We start from the raw sequence: 19227 nt of genomic DNA on the forward strand, positions 1-19227 counted from the left end.
GCTTTTAATCCACTTTTCTAATGATCATTTATTCCGAGAGAATCGTCGTATTATAAGTTTTCAATTGGATCGTGAGATATGCAACTTCGAGCATAACTAATCTTACAAGTTAGAGCCGACACGACCAATTTTCGATATCTTGATGAAAAGCCCATCTAGAAAAGAGGGTTATATTTTTCGGTTAATGGTCATGATCGTTTATGTTTGCGATATACATAAACGATGTGAAATTTGCCCATCAGCTAAACATATATAGGCCTGATGATTTCTCATTGAGAGATATACATGCTTAATATTAGGCTAAATGTTTAGCACCAAATAAGAAGGAAAATGTTAGGCTGTTAGGAAATGGAACAAGCGATGTTTCTAGAACTATTATACAAAATGTGATTACAGGTCCCTTTCTCAATTCCTAGGGCGAGTGAGCACTACTAAAAATTATAGAGGGATTGCGTCCCTTGGTAAAATTCCCTCAGCAAATTTATAGAGGGATTACAGAGCGACTTTTTCCTCGGTAAAATACAAAATTTATAAAAAAAATATTTTTTTATAAAATTATCAAGGAAAAAAACCCTCGGTAAAATTAAAAAATTTATTTTTTTAAAATAATTTACAGAAGGAAAAATCCCTCGGTAAAATTAAAGGAAAAATTATTATTTTTTAAATAATTTACCGAGGGAAAAATCTCTCAGTAATAAAAAGTTTAAAATTTTCTAATAAAAAGTTCAAAAAAATAAAGTACCAAATGAGAAGATTAATATTTGTTTTACAATAATAATTGTAGAGATATATATCACCTACGAATTATATTTCTTGAATAGAATATTATATTGTAAGTTAATATAAAATTGGTTTAATTTAGGATTGAAAGTGTTAAATATTTATAGTAAATATGAAATTAATTAATTTGAATATTTAAAATTTTGAGTTTTTAAAAAAAATATGTATAGATATTAGTATATAAATATAATGTTTACGCTCGGAGTGAGTCATAAATAGATGCATTTTATAATTAATTACCATTTTAATTGTACATAAAAATTTAAAGAAAAAAAAAGAATGAATGAAATAAATAGTATTAGAAATAAAACTTCAAAATAGATAGTAGAGAAAGCATGTTCGAAATCGTAAGGGAGAGTCTATAAAATTCTCCATTATGTTACATTAAAATCTATTTAGATCGGTCAAATAAACTATGAAATTATTTTCAATTAAATATCACGTGCATTGTATATATAAATAATGTTGAATTTATTATTAAATGTATATATTATCAATGCAAATTTGTTAATATTACAAGTTAATGAAAATATAAAGACAAGTAATACAAATATAATTAAGCGTAAAGAAATGAAAAAAACAATGTGCATAACTCAATGATGAAAGAGAGCATGAGAGGCGGGCGGATGGGGGGTGGGAGGTATGGGTTCAAGATTTCAAAAATGCAAGAAAAATATGAGAGTGGTGGGAGCGGAAAGGAGGTGGATGAGGGGTAGGGTGCATAATTTCTTATAAATCCATCAGTAATTTTTTTTTGGGGAAATACCAAGGGATTTATCAATTGGTAATTCCTCAATATACAGTGAGAAAAATCCCTCGGTAAATTTTTTGAGTATCCAAGGCCCGATTTACCTAGGATTCGAATCCCTCAATAATCTATCAGTAAGCCTATTTATTGAGGGATAGGCCCCTCAGTAATTCCTTAATTTTTAGTAGTGGGGGGTGGGTTTTTCATCAGTTGGGACCCACCCCTTCTTCTTTTTTTTCTTTTCACATTATTAATTTAATATTTTAAAATAAAATAGATTATATATATATATATATATATATGTATGGAAGTATTTTAGTTTGCATGATCTAATATTCGAAATCTAGTGGCTTCCGATTGATTCAAGTTCAAGTTAAGTTGGCTCATTAAGAGGTAAAACTCTTAAATTCATGAAGGTTTTTCCATTTACAAGGTTCAAATTCGAGAACTTATTTAAAAAAAATAAGTTCCAAACCACCTTAACCGACATATGTAATTTTTCTTATGTATGGAAAGGTATTTTAATTTATCACCTATTTAATTAGCCTTTTTTTATTTGTGACAATATATATGTTCTTTTTTTTTTTGTGAAATGCAAGATTACGCTAGCTTATTAATGATGAGACTAATCCTTGATTGGGTATTGACTTGATCGTGACTAAGAGATATTTTTAATAAATTTCAATCGTGCACTACAAAGTAAAGTTGGTCGCATAAAATTACATGGTAACTTAACATCTGTTAATAGTGATCATGTTTTTCTAATTAGATATATTGAAAGTTCAGCTTTTATAAAATATTATTAGAATAATTTTTCAGAAAATCTGAATCATATATTAATAATTAATGCTTCATAAATTTTATATCTTATCATTAATTTCGATTATACTCTATATCAATTAATTATTTTTGAATAAGTTACTATATATCAATTATTATATAATTTAATATAGTAAATCAAAAGATCGACACAAAATATTTTTCAACCCGCGGCAACGCACGGATGGCGTCCTAGTGTCCAATGAATTCTATGTTTTACCAAAGAGAGAGAGGAGAAAAAATCTCAGTGATTCTTTTTCATGGTGACATGACAAGTTAGTAACATATGAGAATTAATCTTTAATTTTTTTTACATAAATTTATATTTATTTGTTTTCATCTTTATAAGATGACTAATAGAATTATACGCGTGTTGCACATGATACATGATAAGTTGTATGTAAATTAATCTTGTTCATTAAATGGTCATTGATAAATTATAAAGTCGATATATATGATAATGTAAATATATAAAGTTTAATATTGCAAATTTTTTTTCTTAAAGAGGCTTATTGGTCTAATAGGACGTAGAAATAATATAATCTAAAAAAACAAAGGGATATGAAAGGGGGAGATCTGAGCATGGGGCTTCATCCCCGCCAACTCTGCCATTAGAGACACCTTTTCTTATGAGGCAAAACTATATAGCTAAGGTCTATCGAATTCATATTATGAAAATTCTATAACATATATTTAAAATGCCTTTATGTTACATGCATATATTTACTTGAATAATTTCAAATAATTCACTTATAGTTCAAGTAAATTATATAAAAAAAAGTAAAACTACTTGACGTCAAGTAATTTACTTGAAAAAAAAACAAATAATTTATCTTCTACCTTATGAATTATAGACCAGCACATCAAATTAATTTTTATTGAGGCAAACTACATAGGAAAGCCATCAAACAACAATCAATTTTTTTTGGTCAAATAATAGATATTATCCATCATGTGGATATAAAATTAACTAAAAAGAAATAATACATCTGAATAGTGATCTAGATGGCAAATTTCTATTTAATTATTTTCATCTTTATAAGATGATGTACCTGTTCGCTGCAATTCTATTGTCATGTTTTTGCAACAGGACATAAAGGAGATAAGGAGATCCAAGAAATTTTGGGACTGAAAGAGCATCAATTAAGTTCACCTGTCATTTAATTGTCTCACGTGGAGATGTCTTTGTCTTTTTGTCTGAGTGAGGTCCGTAGAAAACGACATGTATGATTGAGTTCGTGCCGTGACAAAACCAGTTTAAGGAGGGGTTATTTGCCTAATGACAGCTCCTATTCGAATTACTTAGCAAAAAGACAGCTCCAATTCGAATTAACATGCCCACTGCCCATCTCGAACACATTAAAGTAAATTCTCTTAACTTTTTTTCTTCTTTTTTAAAAAATAAATAAAATTGTGAAACATAAGGTTTCATGATTTTGATAAAGAATGACTATGATGCTTCAAGGAGTGCCACTTTGGGTTCAGTCGACTCGAGCTGTCACAAAGGTATCGCCCGGGACGGATACAAGACCCTAAAGGTGGACGGGGTCCTTGAAGGGGCTAATAGGGAGATGTTTTTCTCGAATTGGGAGCGTGGCTTTTCATTGCAATTTGAGTAACAATATGTGAATTCATTTAAGACATTGTAATTTTAGAGGGGGAGACAACCTCTCGTTCTATCCCTGGGTATCGCAACCTATAAATACAGCGAATAAAATTATTCTGGTAAATTTTTCTATTCTCCTGCGTGATTATTTTAAACATGTTTTTTTTCCACTTATTATTTCCTTTTCCAGTTTTTTTTTTTTTCGGATTACAAACTAAATTCATCAGGCTATAAGGGAAATCAAATAAATGGGAGTCCTCGGGCATTTTTTCTATTTTAACTGATAAAGGGTCGAAATTGGAAGTGACCAAGAACATCAACTTAGTATACAGTGTAATCAATTATTTGAATCGACTTAGCTATCATACAATGAATTAACCCGAGACTAGGTTCGTCTAATTTAGAAGAAGACGGTCATAATTTGTCATGTTAGTTTGTACCGAATTAAAGAGATCATTTGATGTGTCACCACTTTTAGTCAAAAATCAGGACATAGGAATCGACTTGAAGTAATAATCAATGACAAAATTATAATCAAAGTCCTCAAATCTCGTGATTCATAATCTCATTTTATTGGTGCCCATCAATATCGCTAGTCACAATCGTGTGCGATAATTTTGGAATCAAAGTAATGATTCTCATTTTATTGGTGCCCATCAATATCGCTAGTCACAATCGTGTGCGATAATTTTGGAATCAAAGTAATGATTCTCAAGTGGAGCCGTGTATAATCAGAATTTAGCCAAGGTGAATTTCACCGACCATGGGTTGAAAAAATTATGACATCACAATTGCATCAAAAATATAAGTTTCTATATCATCTAAAGAATCCGATGAATTTTCACGAACTTAACAATCGCCGTGCTTCCTTAAGGCATCCCGATATCAAAAATACCCTAAAGAAAGATCCATTTCAAATTGCTGCAGTCACATATATATCCGATGATACTCAATTCGTCTAGACGATATCTTTACACACATATGTAGATACAAGCCAAATATGTTCATGTTGATCGATTATATATATCATATACATTTAAATATATTAACATTCATATAGTATGGTTTTTGGCCAAAATGTATATAATATGGTTGGATCCAAGCTAGAGATTTGTGGTCCTGGCCTAGCTTCATGCGCATGCATGGTCAAATTTGGTTCTCGTGTCCATGGGAAGACCTTTGACTTTGAAAACAAAAGTGTTTTTGTTCTTATCTTCATGAAAGGGGAACAGCTAGTGATGATGATGATATAGTGGGAGAGATATCATGTCAAATGATATCTTTATAGTATGAATGTAATAATGGGGTTTGGTGGTCCATGATAATAATATTACAATGCCCCCACTATAGGTTATGGGTAATCATGTAATCTAAGTTTTCCATTGAAGCGACTTTATCCTACTCTATGTTTAACCCTTTTAATTTCTTTATTTAATTAGTTTTATATTGGTAAAAATGTTAAGCTATTTTTGAATTTATACCAAATTAAAAATGATTTTACCTACATCTTATGCATCATACCATAATTTAGAGGACGATTTGAAATCCTCGGAAGAAAACTGATAGAACAATGATTCATATCTCATAATGTCTCGTGCAGTTTGATCATTAAACTCATGATACAAGTAGAGGTAAACACATGTCCATTGTTGTTGGTACTTAAGTTATTGGAATCGATATGTTGCGTGGAAGATTTAAGTTAATTATCTTACTAGTACATAGTCTGGTGAAATTAATGCCTTTTCATTTATGGATAAAATGCAGTTTGGAGGATGACTAGACATGATTCATAAAAGAAAGAAACTTTCAGAGAGAACCGCATTTTCTTTTCTCCTTTTTTATATAGTTAATGATCGATTAGGATCTCCCAAACTCAAGTCGATAAAATCGCTTCTCAACCGGTCCAAGTAAAAATTATCTAACATATAAAATGGTTAATTTTCTTTTTATTATTATTTTTTAAAATTTAAAAATATTTATATAAATATTTGTTATATGTTTATATTTATATTTTATATAAATATTTGGATAAATATTTTTTATATAATATATAAATACAATACAAATATATATGATACATAATATTTATTTAAATACTTATATTCATATAAATATATTAATATAAATATGTATAATAAATATATATATATATATATATATATATAATAAGATAAAGAAAGGAAAAATAATAAAGGCTTCTCCAATTTCCGGGCTCGAGATCCCCGCCAAACGCGGGAATACTCCCAGATTACATCGAACCAAACAGGGCCATAATGGAAAAGACACGAGATGATTTATTACTGAAAAGAAAGATTTTAAAGAGAAAAAAGAAAAAAAGAAGAAGAAATAAAGAACTCTAATAAATTTAAAATAATAATTGTCATTTCAATATATATTTCTTAATCAGTCCCAATATTTTTCTTTAATTTGTCGAGTAAATATATTAATCACATATAGTTATATTCAAAAATTAAGGTTAGACGTAGACCGACCAAATAGGCCACTTCAGACTTTGTTACCACTATATATAGATCCTCATGCAAGAATTACGTACATATCTCAAAGCAAAAGTAATTCCCCATGTGTAATCGAAAAAAATAAAAAAAGTGATTCCCCATGCTTCTACCTTTCAATCTGTTTCTTTCTCCATTAAATGATATAAAAGTTAGCTTTTTCCCCCTTTTTCAAGAAACTGATTGGCTTTTAGGTTGCGTTTGGTTTCATAGTAGGATTTTAAAATCAGATTTTGATTTTGATTTTGAGTGGTATAAATGGGGCCCACCTTTGAATTTGTATGTGTTATGTTATTTTGTTGTGGAAAAAAGTGGTATAAATGAGGCCCACTTTTTGACTTTGTATGAGTTATTTTGTTTTGTAGTGGGTAGAATTAAAGTTAAAATTGTGATTCTAAAATGTCATTTTGAAACCAAACAGGCCCTTACAATTTTTGAGTGAAACAGTCAAATGGTGAATGTATATACACATATATATCTATGGATGTATGTATATATAATGATTGCACATGTGACATTGGCTTTAATAATTATGCTCCTCGAGCATGCTTTTGGCATCAAGAGGGTCTCCCATCACTATACCAAGGATTGCGATGCATCTATGTATTTATACGTTCAACTCGTAAAAGGCAACACATCAATTTCTTGTCTTTTCAGTTGAATTTTTCACCAAAATTAAAAATTTTCAATAAGAAAGAAAAATGAAGTATGTCATGTAGTTATACACTTTCGCTGATAGCCTATAAATTTTTTATTTGATTCTCGTTATAAGACTACATGTATTTTCTATTATATTTTTTTTATATTAGACTCATAAATTTCCTTATAATCAAATAAAGTTTTGGACAATACAAGATGAGCAAATAGGACTTTAAAAAGACACACTAACTTTAATATATGATCTTGTTGTCTTTATATCTTTATTTCTTTTTTTTCTTTCTGCCTTTCTGATAGTTGACATTATATTGTCGTTTGCATACATGTTTGTGAAGAATACGAGGCACCTACCAAAAGGGAACTCGCCCACTTAAAGTTTATTTTACTTGAATATTAAAAAATTAATCAATTCCATGTGAAAATTTTAATTATTTTCCCTAGTGTTTATTTGAGTGAAAAATATAGTGCTGAGTGAAGCAAATGAAAATTATGGTCAATTTGTGTATGATCTTGATGCATACTTGATGTGGATCATCTACCATAATGCTTTCAATGAATTTCATCTTAATTATATCTTAGAGATTTTGATACATCACGTATTAGCGAAGAAAAACATAATATCGCAGTGCGTAACATTTTTTCTTTCCATGCAAATTATACACACGCACATAGATATAATTTTGTATATATCGATGTGATCCTTTAAATGATAAGACAAAGAGTTAAATCAATTTGATTTTGAAAAATTCGCAACTCAAATTTTATCTTTTGAGGAACACGCATGTCTAGTTAGTCAAAAAACAAAGATATCATTGTCTTTTGCATTTCGGTCGAGTTATAAGTATACATATATACATATACTTTCCTTTAATTCTAATCAACCCCTATCGTTTTCACGCCAACCAATTTCAAAAGAAAGGGCATAAATAGGAGGAACCCATCCTTATTCCTAGGCGTGCATCAATATATCCCCTAGACATGTCTTTGAAAATTGGATCCATTTTGATATCACAAGCTCGAATCCATAAAATATCTAGTTTGATGCAGATAACGAGTGTCACCACACTGAATCTCTTGAAAGGAATTCAGCTATTGAATATGACCTTATCCAAATTAATAGATAGTATAAGGTTAGAATGGATTTTCTTTTGAATTATTGCACAAAATCAGTTCATTGTATGTCCATGGCAAGGCTCATAAAATTTTAGATTTAAGATCCATTTTCGTAGATAGCAAATCATAGCAAGACATTTTTGAATCTACGACGATCCACTATTGATGAACTTTCATGCATTCGACCGGAGAGAAATCTTTCGATAGTTCTACCTCGCGAGCTCAAATTTACGAAAGGAACTTATTGGGTTGGCAAATCTTTAATACACTTTCCTTGTAAGAGAGGGACAAAAAGAGCACACACCCATAAAGTTGTCAAACCATAATAACTACTTTTTATTTTCTTTATTTATTTTTTCTCCCGCCTTTTTTTTTTTTTGACTTTTGTTTCTGAGAGATCAAGGGATTAAAAAAATGAACAAATCACCGCCTATCCCCCCCCCCCCCCCCTTTTCTTGCTCCTTTACCCGCTTAAATATCGGGAATGTCTTTTGCAGATCCTTCAAAGGAAGGAAGGATTTATATACAAAGGAAAAGAACAGAACAGAACAGAACAGCAAGATTTTCTTGATCTTGACCCACAGCAGAAGATGGAGGCAGGGGGTGTCCCACAAGACAGGCCCATATCTTTGGACGCTTGCAATCTACGGTTTGAACACCAACTGTTGGTCGAATTCCCCCAAAGGGGCTTCTTCTCGAGAACTGCAGCTCCAACTGGATCCCCGCTCCTCCCTGTGACTCGCTCGCTCGACGTCGACCCCGTGCTGCTCCGCTGTTCCTTCGCCAGCTGAGCTCGGTCCTCTGGGTTCTTGCTCTGTTGGGGTCTGGCACTCTTGTTGTCGACATGGACCGGCAGCAGATGTCCTTGACCAAGTGCTCGAGGCAGCGGTACAGCGAGTGGTACTCACTCACTCACTCACTCACTCACTCACTCACTTACTTCTCATGACCCTCTCCTCTCGGATTCGATTCATTTCTGATTACTGTTGTTTCATTTCGGGAGATGGGTACGAGTGAATGTGATTCTCGTTCTTGCATTTGCTCGTTCTGTTGCTTTGTTCTTGTGCATTGGATTGGTTTCCGAATTCCTAGAAGTGTTCGTAGAAGTAAAAGTTCTATGGAGATTAACTTGATAAAAGGGGCATATAAGTTCTGTACAATTCATGTCTTAGTGTGGGCTTGGTCTGGGTGATGTCGTGTTGAGAGTTTTCGTTTTTCGGTTGATATTCCAAGCTCCTCTTTTAGTAACTCGATTTGGAGTGTGGTTGAATGCTTTAGTCCCAGCAGAGGCAGTTACACTGTTATCGAATTTACAATAGCCAGAGCTAGAAAATGCGTAAAAGATGAACAATTGGCATAGTTAACTAGTTCAATGGATGAATTTGATTTTGAATCGTCGGAATCAGTGACAATGACTAACATTACTTACCGTTCCCGAACTTCAGTTAGGAGGGCTTTGAGGTTTTCAGTGTCACGTTGAGATCAAACTCTCACCGTTCATCTTTTGTAGGATTTTCCGGGATGTTCCGAGCGACATAACAATAGCTGTCAATGGTGGAACGTTTGCTCTTCACAAGGTTCGTTCGTTCTATTTTATCTATCAGTAGAATCTGATCACAAGTTCTCCGGATTGCATAAATCATTTCTGTCACCCTCACTTCTGATCACATAACTTATTCTGAATATACAGTTCCCTCTCGTCTCTCGGTGCGGAAAAATCAGGAAGTTAGTTGCAGAGCACAGGGACTCCGATATATCGATCATAGAGCTCCTGAATCTCCCTGGAGGTGCAGAGTCATTTGAGCTGGCTGCAAAATTCTGCTATGGGATCAACTTCGAGATCACGTCCTCGAATGTAGCCCACCTTCTTTGTGTCTCCGAGTACCTTGAGATGAACGAGGAGTACTCCAAGGACAACCTCGGGTCACGAGCAGAGGAGTACCTTGACAGCATAGTCTGTAAGAGCCTCGAGATATCTGTTGAGGTCCTACAGCAATGTGAGACCCTTCTCCCTCTCGCGGATGAGCTCAAGATAGTGAGTCGGTGCATAGAGGCGATAGCGTCGAAAGCCTGTGCAGAGCAAATTGCATCGAGCTTCTCGCGCCTTGAGTACAGCAGCTCCGGCAGGCTCCAGATGAGCCGGCAGGTTAATAAGTGTGATACCACTGACTGGTGGATTGAGGACCTATCGAATCTCCGAGTAGATCTGTACCAGAGGGTTCTAACCGCCATGAGGTGCCGCGGTGTTCGCCCTGAGAGCATTGGGGCCTCCCTAATGAACTACGCCCAGAAGGAGCTGACTAAGAGGTCCACCCTGGGGAATCCGTCTAGTAACAATAACCCACAGAAGCTAGATTCGGGTTCAAACTTGACCTCTCATGAGAAGCTCGTGGTTGAGACTATCGTTAGCCTCTTGCCTGTTGAGAAACAGGCGGTCCCCATCAACTTTCTGTTCGGGCTCCTGAGGAGCGCAGTGATGCTGGACTGTAGTATTGCTTGTCGGCTCGACCTTGAGAGGAGGATCGGATCCCAATTGGACATCGCCACACTCGATGACCTCCTCATCCCATCCTTCCGGCATGCTTGTGACACATTGTTCGACGTGGACACGGTCCACAGAATTCTTGTGAGCTTTTCCCAGCAGGAAGACAGTGAGGATGAGATGGATGACGCCTCCGTATTCGAATCAGACAGTCCTCCTCAATCTCCTTCGCAGACTGCACTGTTTAAGGTGGCAAAGCTCGTGGATAATTACCTGGCGGAGATCGCCCCTGATGCCAACCTAAAGCTTGGCAAGTTCATGGCCATCGCGGAGTCCTTACCAGCTCATGCTCGGACAATACATGATGGCTTGTACAGGGCTGTCGATGTTTACCTAAAAGTACGTGTTTGGATCCTCTTAAGCTTTATGATCTAGCTATTCCATTCGGATTTGGACAATGGTGAGTCTGGCTTTCTGTTTTCATGCCCGGAAGTTTTTGAGAGATGGACAAAGCTCCATGCTTTCGATGAAAATATATATTTTCAGCAGTGCAACTTGACTGTGGTCAAAAAAGAAAAAAAGAAAAGAAAAGAGCAGTGCAACTAGACAGAAAACCGGGATAGTCGAGATCAAATAATCCATAAGAAGATAAGGAGAAAGAACATCCATTATGTGTGATTTATCTTATGTAGAGACACATTATGCAGGCTCATCCGGGCTTATCGGAATCAGACAGGAAGAAGCTGTGCAAGCTCATTGATTTTCAGAAGCTTTCCCAGGAGGCAGGGGCCCACGCTGCCCAGAACGAGCGCCTACCCCTTCAGTCGATCGTCCAGGTCCTCTACTTCGAGCAGGTGAGGCTAAGGAATACCCTGTGCTGCTCTTTCCCCGATGAAGACCCGAAACCAATGATACATCAGTCATGGCGTATAAGTAGCGGAGCCCTCAGTGCAGCGATGTCCCCTCGGGACAACTATGCGTCCCTCAGGCGTGAGAATCGAGAGCTCAAGCTCGAGCTGGCCCGCCTGAGAATGAGACTGAATGATCTCGAGAAGGAGCATGTCTGCATGAAGAGGGACATGGCCAAGTCGAACTCCAGGAAGTTCATGAGCTCTTTCTCGAAGAAAATCGGGAAGCTGAGCTTCTTCGGGCACAGCTCCTCACGAGGGTCGAGCTCCCCGTCGAAGAACTCTAACCGGACGAATTCTAAGGTGATTGAGAGGACATGTGCGAGCACGGACTAGTCCTAATAACTATTCTTTTAGATTTCTTCTTTTCTAAGTAACCGGGTTCGTATTCCAATCAATTTGAAGTCCCATCTGTATAGAGCAGTGGTTCTTGAGCTTGAGCCATCTCCAGCAGGATGTTGATTGTACAAAGGTGGTGGTTTTTCGACCAAATACAGATTGTCTATCTGTTTCAATTTGTCGTGCAATATGTCACCGTGCACAGAACCGTGATTTTATCTCATAATTGTAATTTTTCCACGAAAGCAATCACAAAGAAACGTCGGTGCTGAAAATGAGCCACAGATATATACACTGCACAAAGACATCAAGATCTTCAGCTTCTATTCAGGCTTGATTCGGTCTTTCTGCAATTAGCAACTTCCTCCGTGCAGAAACTCTTCTTGAACCGTTTCAAGATTGTCGGAAATTGAACAGAATTGCATCATGTGAGGTTGCTTGCACCAGTTATTCCGGCTTTCAGTAACTAATCGATTGCTCAACCAGGAAGTATGAAGAAGATGCTCCTGCTGCTCAGAATTGAACAGAGTAGTCACTGTGACCTGAGGCAACTGGAATCAATCCGGCGAGCAGTGATAATTCAAAACCCGACCCAGAAAACATTCAGGAAAATCGTATAAGTTTGGGTGCAACAACTTGGAGAGCAACAGAACCAATATTATATCAAAACTGGATGTAAACATAACTCCAGACTAATATCAAAGTAATAGAAACCGAGCTCAATAGCCGTAATGGAAGTTAAGTCAATTGACAAGCATGACCAACTGAAAACAGCAGATACATAAAGAAATCTGTTTTACCAATGGAACATCAAAACACCAGTCTCGGGTCTTTCATAAATAGAGCCCTTCATGGAGGACGTGGGAAAAGAAGCACATATCATCCTCAACACGATTAACCCGTCTAAGCATGTACTATCCAACTGACCCAATGGCATAATTCTCACACTGGAAGAAGATATGAGGGAAGGAGCATTATTCTTTCTTGACGACAATTTTAGATCGATGGTTCTTTTATCACTGTGATTTGGTGTAGAAGCGAATCCCGACAGCTATGCCGAGGATCAGGAGGGGGACGAGGAACTGGAGGAGCTTGATGATGAAGTCAGGAGTCTTGTCCTGGTTGTAGTGAGGCTGCTTGGGAGGAGTGTACTTATTCTTCGTGGGGATAGTCGCTGTGTCGATATCTCCCACATAGAATTCGTCCATCATCGCCTTAGCTGTGCTGCTGTGGCCCACATCCTCGAAATCATCAGTTGCATCCTTCCCTAAAAAGATGAAACGCACAATTCAGAACTGGTAACTAATCGTCGAAAAATTGCAAGATTCGACTTCTAAGGTTCAATAGTGAGGAGTTTTTGGAAAAAGTTCTTCTAAATTATCCAGGTATTTGGTTCATGAAAAAGCTTGGTCAATCTGGCCAACAGAAACTGGTTCCGGATAAAAGGGAAATCTGTTTTTATTTGTGGATTAATAAAGGGTATTGCCCAACACAATTACTAGAGGTTAACTTTATTTCTCGATTCCATATTTCATTGTTCAGCTACCCACTCTACCATGCTGAAGGTGGCGATCACCATAAGGTAGTGACCGACAACTCCAGCTGACGGAAGTCCAATCTCAGCCTGGCCTTGGTGAGCTCAGCGTGGTGGTGGGCAGTGGCAGTAGCAATGTGCTTGGCTTTGTGAAATTTGTCATGTCACTTTTCCTTGTATTTCGTCAAAGTCGCTAGAGACTATGTTTTTCAAATTATTCCCGGGTACATAAGCAAACATATTGATTTTTTATTTGGAAACATATTACCCCAGAATAAATTTTTTCACAGTATAAATAGAGCTAAGAGAGAACTTTGACATGAGAATGTCGATTCTACTTCAAGGAAGTACCTGTGGAGGACAGCAAAACTTCGTCACCACCGGGATGATCCTCCAAGAATTTGGTGACATCATACACCTGTCCCAAGTTCCAATTATAATGAGATCTAATTTCTAGGCAACAAGAATACATGATATACATGTAAGACATAGTAAACATGACAGCCAAAGTGAAATCTATGGCTGATGTATCATCCTATGGGAAACCAATCCTCAAATTCACAGTTAGAACAAGAACAGAATTTGTTTCATAATTCGAACATGATTCTCAACTATTTTTAACAGCCTCGTTCGATTGAATATTATCAAAATCAGCATAAGAGATCAAGTGGCTAGACAATGGCTTGGGCCATCAAGCAACCATCACCGTAAACATTTAGAAAGCATAACAACCTCGCATTTAATACATGAAATAAAGGGCAGGGATCAACGCAGGCACTCGAAAAGGAACATCGACCCGACCACTATTACAACGATATCAAATATTAACAACAACCCAACTTGATTAGCTTAAGCTTCCAACCAAAAAGAAGAGACCTCACAGTATCAGATCCGAACTCTCATAGTGCATCGGATTAACAGAACAACAGAGGACCAAACCTCCATGGACAAGACAGGAAAGCCAGATTTCGCAATTCTGGTACTGAATCAAAACCGAAGCAAAGGTGAGATTTTGGAGGCAACCCACCTTGCCCTCGATGACGAGCCAGCAGTCCTTGGAGGTGTTGTGCTCAGAGACCTGAGCTAGAGTGAAGGCCTTCGTCTCTCCACCCATTTGACTGATCGAACCCGAACAGGAAACCAAAGATGAAGATGAAGAAGAAGAAGAAGAAGAAGGGGGGAGAAGAGGAATACCCAACAAAGATTATGATCAGACAGACAAAGGGGGGGAGGGGGAGGGAAGATGAAGAAGCTGACTTCTCCGCCCACAGAGGAGAGAAAGACAGCCCGGTGGGTTGGAATTTCAACCGAAGTGAGAGAGAGAGAAAGAGAGAGAGAGGGTTGGTGAGGTCAGAGAGTGGTCGGGACGGGGGTTGGTGAGGAGCGGTGAGAGATAGCAGAGAGATGAAATGGTTCTTTCCTCAACTACCAACTACCCGTTTTACCCCTATCATATCATATCATATTTTTGGGGAATTCTTTAATTCCAAATTTTCTTATGATCAAATTTGGCGCTTTTTTTTTTTTTTTTGGTAATTTCGGTCACATTGCGAGGAGCAGAGAATCGAGAAAGATGCATGGTATCACATCCATGAAATGTGGAAAGGTCAACCAGTGAGAATCGAAATTGAATTTGAATGCATGATCGAAGAAACACTTCAAGTCGTCTTCAACGAAAATCTACAATAAGTAATAGTTATAACACGCTACTCGCGTAAATAACATCCACTTCTTCTTTCATAATAATTTGATTGATATTTTTTCACGGTGTATTCACAAAGTATATATACATTTATATGCTTGATAATATTTTTTTATCCAATACTCTTGAATTAAATTTGCTAAAAGGCGAGCAAGGAAGTAATGCTAGTTGTGATATATCGTATAGTAGTACATAACAAAATGCTTAAGGGTGCGTTTGATTTTAGAGTTAAAATAAGTTTGATTTTGATCTTGATTGTGGAAAATGACAAATGAGATGAGATTATAAATTTGACTTGGAAAACGTGTATTTTTGTTGTGTAGTGTGTTGAGTTAAAATTAAAATCATGATTCTAAAATCAAACGGGGCCTAAATAAATGTTTGGCCTCTTATAATCGAAATCCATATGATCCTCCTCGATTTTGAGGTCCTGTAAAGATAGAATTAATTCGTAGATCTGCAAATTAGAATTGCGATTATGAGACCTTTCTTTATTTTGTAAGAAGATGTGTCCTTCGAATTGGATTTCTCAACTCCATCTTTCTTTAATTAATTATTTTATTGGACTTCGATGTTGTATACATTCTTGTCACCCGAACGTTATGCATCCATAAAAAAATCTTATTTATTGGCAATAAAATATGTCTTACTCATACCACGAGAATCATGTTTATTTACAAAATTATAACAGGTGTCATATAATATTATATATGCCTTTGCCGTTTTTTGAAAATTGTCAAATTATTCCGTATATATCTTCAGACATAACTTTTTACTCTCAAAATTAAGGAAAAACTTGATACTATTTTTGTTTGTCCCCGATCAAATTCCTTCATTTAACCTCATAATTTTGATTATTTTACTTCACCCTTACAGCGAGCTAGAAAACTTAAAGAATGTAACATTTTCAACGTTGTTTGCGGTAAACATAATATTTTCCGTTCATTATCTTATTTTTGCAGATATTGTGTTGCTGCTTTTCATAATGAAGACGGTGGAGAATTCAGCATAAGAGTCTTGAACTTGGATAAACAAGTAATTTGTGTGTACATATTTTGTAAATATAATAATATATTGATCGATAGATAAAAGAAATAGAATCATATCATACACCGATTACTGTTCTAAATTAGTTCCTAACGTAAAAACTTTGAGGGGCAATTATTATTTTTTATATGAAGAATATTTATAGAGGCCTATTAGCTAGGGATGGATGAGGGAGAAAAACAAGAATCGCGAATTCTAATAGTGATAATAATCTCATGACATCTTTCATTCACATTCATGGAGTTTCACCTTTTCCAATTGTTGAATTATCTAGGTAATGTTGCATAAATTAGCTTAATTCATCAGTAATTTTTTTTGTATACTATTACAATATACTAGTTTATCGGACTCGTGTGTTGCACAAATTCTGTAATGAAAATTTTATTATAAAAATTTAAATATGAAAACAATAATCATATAAATTCATAGTTTATATCAACATGTAGAAGTTTATTTTTTTTATATTGTATAAAATTTAAATTGGTTAATTCATATTTGTGATAGAATAATATATATCAAATATATATCAAAGGAACTCATGTAATATATACATCATTACAATTATCAATTTAATTTCTAAGAAAATTCATTTGAAATCCGAATACTTTTAGATCAAATGGTAAAATTTATTTGATGAAAGGATAATTCTTTTAGAGTCTATCAAAATTTTTAAACTTTATTATTCGTTTGTTCTTTATTATAACTGATATTTCATATATTAATTTTTATAAATTTGAATATTTTAAGATAAAATGTAAATAAAAATTTTACTTAATTGAGCCTTTATAAGATTAGCTATAATTCTTAGAATTTAACAATTGATTTTAAGTTTATATAATTATAAATGATTCTTTATTTTCTTAATTATGAGTATATTTATTTATTAGTTAATGAAATAACAATAAGTGATAAAAAATTTGAATTTTTCTCTTCTTTGAATATTTTCTTTATATTCATATATTGTTATTAATTATAATATTAACTATTATCTGTCAATTTCTATATAGTATACTAACATATTAATTAAGCAATAGACTTATTGGTTTGCTCCTATTTATTAGGGTGTTGTCAACTTTATATATATAGTAGTTTTTTTGCCCTTGCGATGCACGGCTTATTGATTGGAAATGTTATTTTTAGATGATTTTTTAAAACTTTTGACATCACAATTGAAATGTTCATTAAGTTATATACATTCTTAAATTGAAACAATTCAAATATTAGTGCATAATTGAAAATGAGTCATAATACCAAATATATATGGATGACGAAAATGATATTACTTAGAGAAAATATTACATTTTCTTAAATAACAAATTCTAAAAAATTGTAATAGATGACTTCCATGAATTTTGTAAAAAAAGAAGCGTAAATCATCTATTATCATAAATTCTTCTTGCAAATTCTTACTTTTAAAAATTTTCAAATAGATTTACCTTTTACTATTTGAAAAATTTTCAATATTTAAACATACTTATTATATATCAATAAATTTTTCTTTTAGTTACTGATTATGTAGGAAAGTATTTTATAGACATGTTATTTTAATAAATTGTATTTTTTCTAAATAAATTTTGAGATTATATTTTTTAAAACAAGAATGGGCCTGTATAATAAAATTATTAAGTATTTAATGATTCATATGCATTACTAATTTAATCTCAATTGTATATACATTTGCAATTGTTTATTTAGACATTTATCTTCATGACCTTATACTATATATAAAATTATGTTTTCTAATCCTATTTATTAACAGGATTTACCTTTATGACCTTATATTATATATAAAATTATCTTTTTAATCCTATTTATTATGGCAATACAACTATTTAATGGATAGATTGATGTACCTAATATATTGTTGCCCTTGGCGCCCCAGAGGTAAAACAATAATTGTCCTGCTCAAAAGATTTTTTGGCTCCATTTTGATTGTGTCCCTTTATTCATATTCTCCTGCACGTAATTAAATTTCACTGAATATTTCATAATAAAAAGTTAATAGGCCTGTAATATATTATGAAAATACTATACTATTATATATATATGTGTGTGTGTGTGTGTGTGTGTGAAAAGAGGTCATGCACAATGTTGAATTTGTGAGAGGGAGAATAATAAAAGAAATGATGGTAGCTATCGCGGTGAATTTTCAATCATTTTTGTCAAATGACTCTTCTTATTCGAAACATCGGGCATTTATAATATGGATATTTAGGGAATACTGAAAATGAGATGAAATAATCTTCAACTTTTATAATGATAATAATGGAAAAAAAAGAAGAAGAGAAAAATGATCAAAGTGAAAAATTAAGAGGACAATTTTAATCAAGTCATGAATATAAAATATAAATTTTCTCCTACATCCTTAACGGTTTACACATATCATGTTATATATGTGGAACGACGAACTCCGACTTGTATATGGCCATGTAGCCGGAATAGGCCATTGACATCCTTATGAGGTTCACTTGTAAGTGAGACTTAGCCTTGCCCTCGTCGAGGCCTAACTCTACCATCTTATTTTAGAGCCCAACTTTCCATTCATTTTCTTTTCGTCTAAGTAGACCATACATGACATTGAATCTGAAATTAAAATTCTATATTTTTTATCAGAAGATTTCATATCATCTACGTCAACATATTGCAGAATATTTTCTCAAAAAGAAATTACCATAAATTTTGTTTCCCTCTTGGCTGAAATTAATCATCTTGCAATATGAAATTAAATTTTGATTTATTTTAGCCCCAATCGAAATTATCAATGAAAAAAAAAAAAAAGGGGGGAGCGTCGACAGCAGGGTTCGAACCTGCGCGGGCGAAGCCCAACAGATTTCAAGTCTGTCTCCTTAACCACTCGGACATATCGACACTTGATGGTCTTCGACTCTTAATCAGAGAAATTAAACTTCTTAAGTAGAATGATACTTTTTAGCTTAGGTCTGAAAGACGCCAATTCACCTACCAATTGCCATCAATTTC

At 34.3% G+C, this 19227-nt stretch overlaps 2 protein-coding genes and 1 non-coding gene across 3 annotated transcripts; 1 reads left to right on the plus strand and 2 right to left on the minus strand.

Moving 5' to 3' along the window:
- Nucleotides 1-8730: 8730 nt before the first annotated feature.
- Nucleotides 8731-12153, plus strand: LOC116187740 (BTB/POZ domain-containing protein At5g48800). Its single transcript, XM_031516662.1, has 4 exons — nucleotides 8731-9136; nucleotides 9747-9813; nucleotides 9927-11117; nucleotides 11426-12153. Exons 1-4 carry the CDS (start codon nucleotides 9081-9083, stop codon nucleotides 11960-11962), a joined length of 1851 nt encoding a protein of 616 aa, XP_031372522.1. The 5' UTR covers nucleotides 8731-9080; the 3' UTR covers nucleotides 11963-12153.
- Nucleotides 12154-12641: 488 nt separating this feature from the next.
- On the minus strand, nucleotides 12642-14876 carry LOC116187741 (cytochrome b5). Its single transcript, XM_031516663.1, has 3 exons — nucleotides 14527-14876; nucleotides 13851-13917; nucleotides 12642-13232 (listed from the first exon to the last, which is right to left on the minus strand). The coding sequence occupies exons 1-3, from the start codon at nucleotides 14611-14613 to the stop codon at nucleotides 12982-12984; spliced, it is 405 nt and encodes a 134-aa protein (XP_031372523.1). The 5' UTR covers nucleotides 14614-14876; the 3' UTR covers nucleotides 12642-12981.
- A 4158-nt stretch (nucleotides 14877-19034) lies between these two features.
- TRNAS-UGA lies at nucleotides 19035-19116 on the minus strand. The gene has a single exon. It is a non-coding gene; the product is annotated as a tRNA-Ser (tRNA).
- Between the last annotated feature and the right edge of the window lie 111 nt (nucleotides 19117-19227).

Source organism: Punica granatum, chromosome 8 (genome assembly GCF_007655135.1).
Source record: "Punica granatum isolate Tunisia-2019 chromosome 8, ASM765513v2, whole genome shotgun sequence".
NCBI lineage: Eukaryota > Viridiplantae > Streptophyta > Magnoliopsida > Myrtales > Lythraceae > Punica > Punica granatum.

Excerpts from the sequence above, each read along its gene's own strand:
- LOC116187741 (XM_031516663.1), bottom strand. The coding sequence starts at position 14,613 with ATGGGTGGAGAGACGAAGGCCTTCACTCTAGCTCAGGTCTCTGAGCAC. Across the intron at positions 13,918-14,526 it reads GGCTCGTCATCGAGGGCAAG|GTGTATGATGTCACCAAATT; the intron begins GTGGGTTGCCTC and ends AACTTGGGACAG. Across the intron at positions 13,233-13,850 it reads AGTTTTGCTGTCCTCCACAG|GGAAGGATGCAACTGATGAT; the intron begins GTACTTCCTTGA and ends TCATCTTTTTAG.
- LOC116187740 (XM_031516662.1), top strand. The coding sequence starts at position 9,081 with ATGGACCGGCAGCAGATGTCCTTGACCAAGTGCTCGAGGCAGCGGTAC. Across the intron at positions 9,814-9,926 it reads GAACGTTTGCTCTTCACAAG|TTCCCTCTCGTCTCTCGGTG; the intron begins GTTCGTTCGTTC and ends CTGAATATACAG. Across the intron at positions 11,118-11,425 it reads CTGTCGATGTTTACCTAAAA|GCTCATCCGGGCTTATCGGA; the intron begins GTACGTGTTTGG and ends CACATTATGCAG.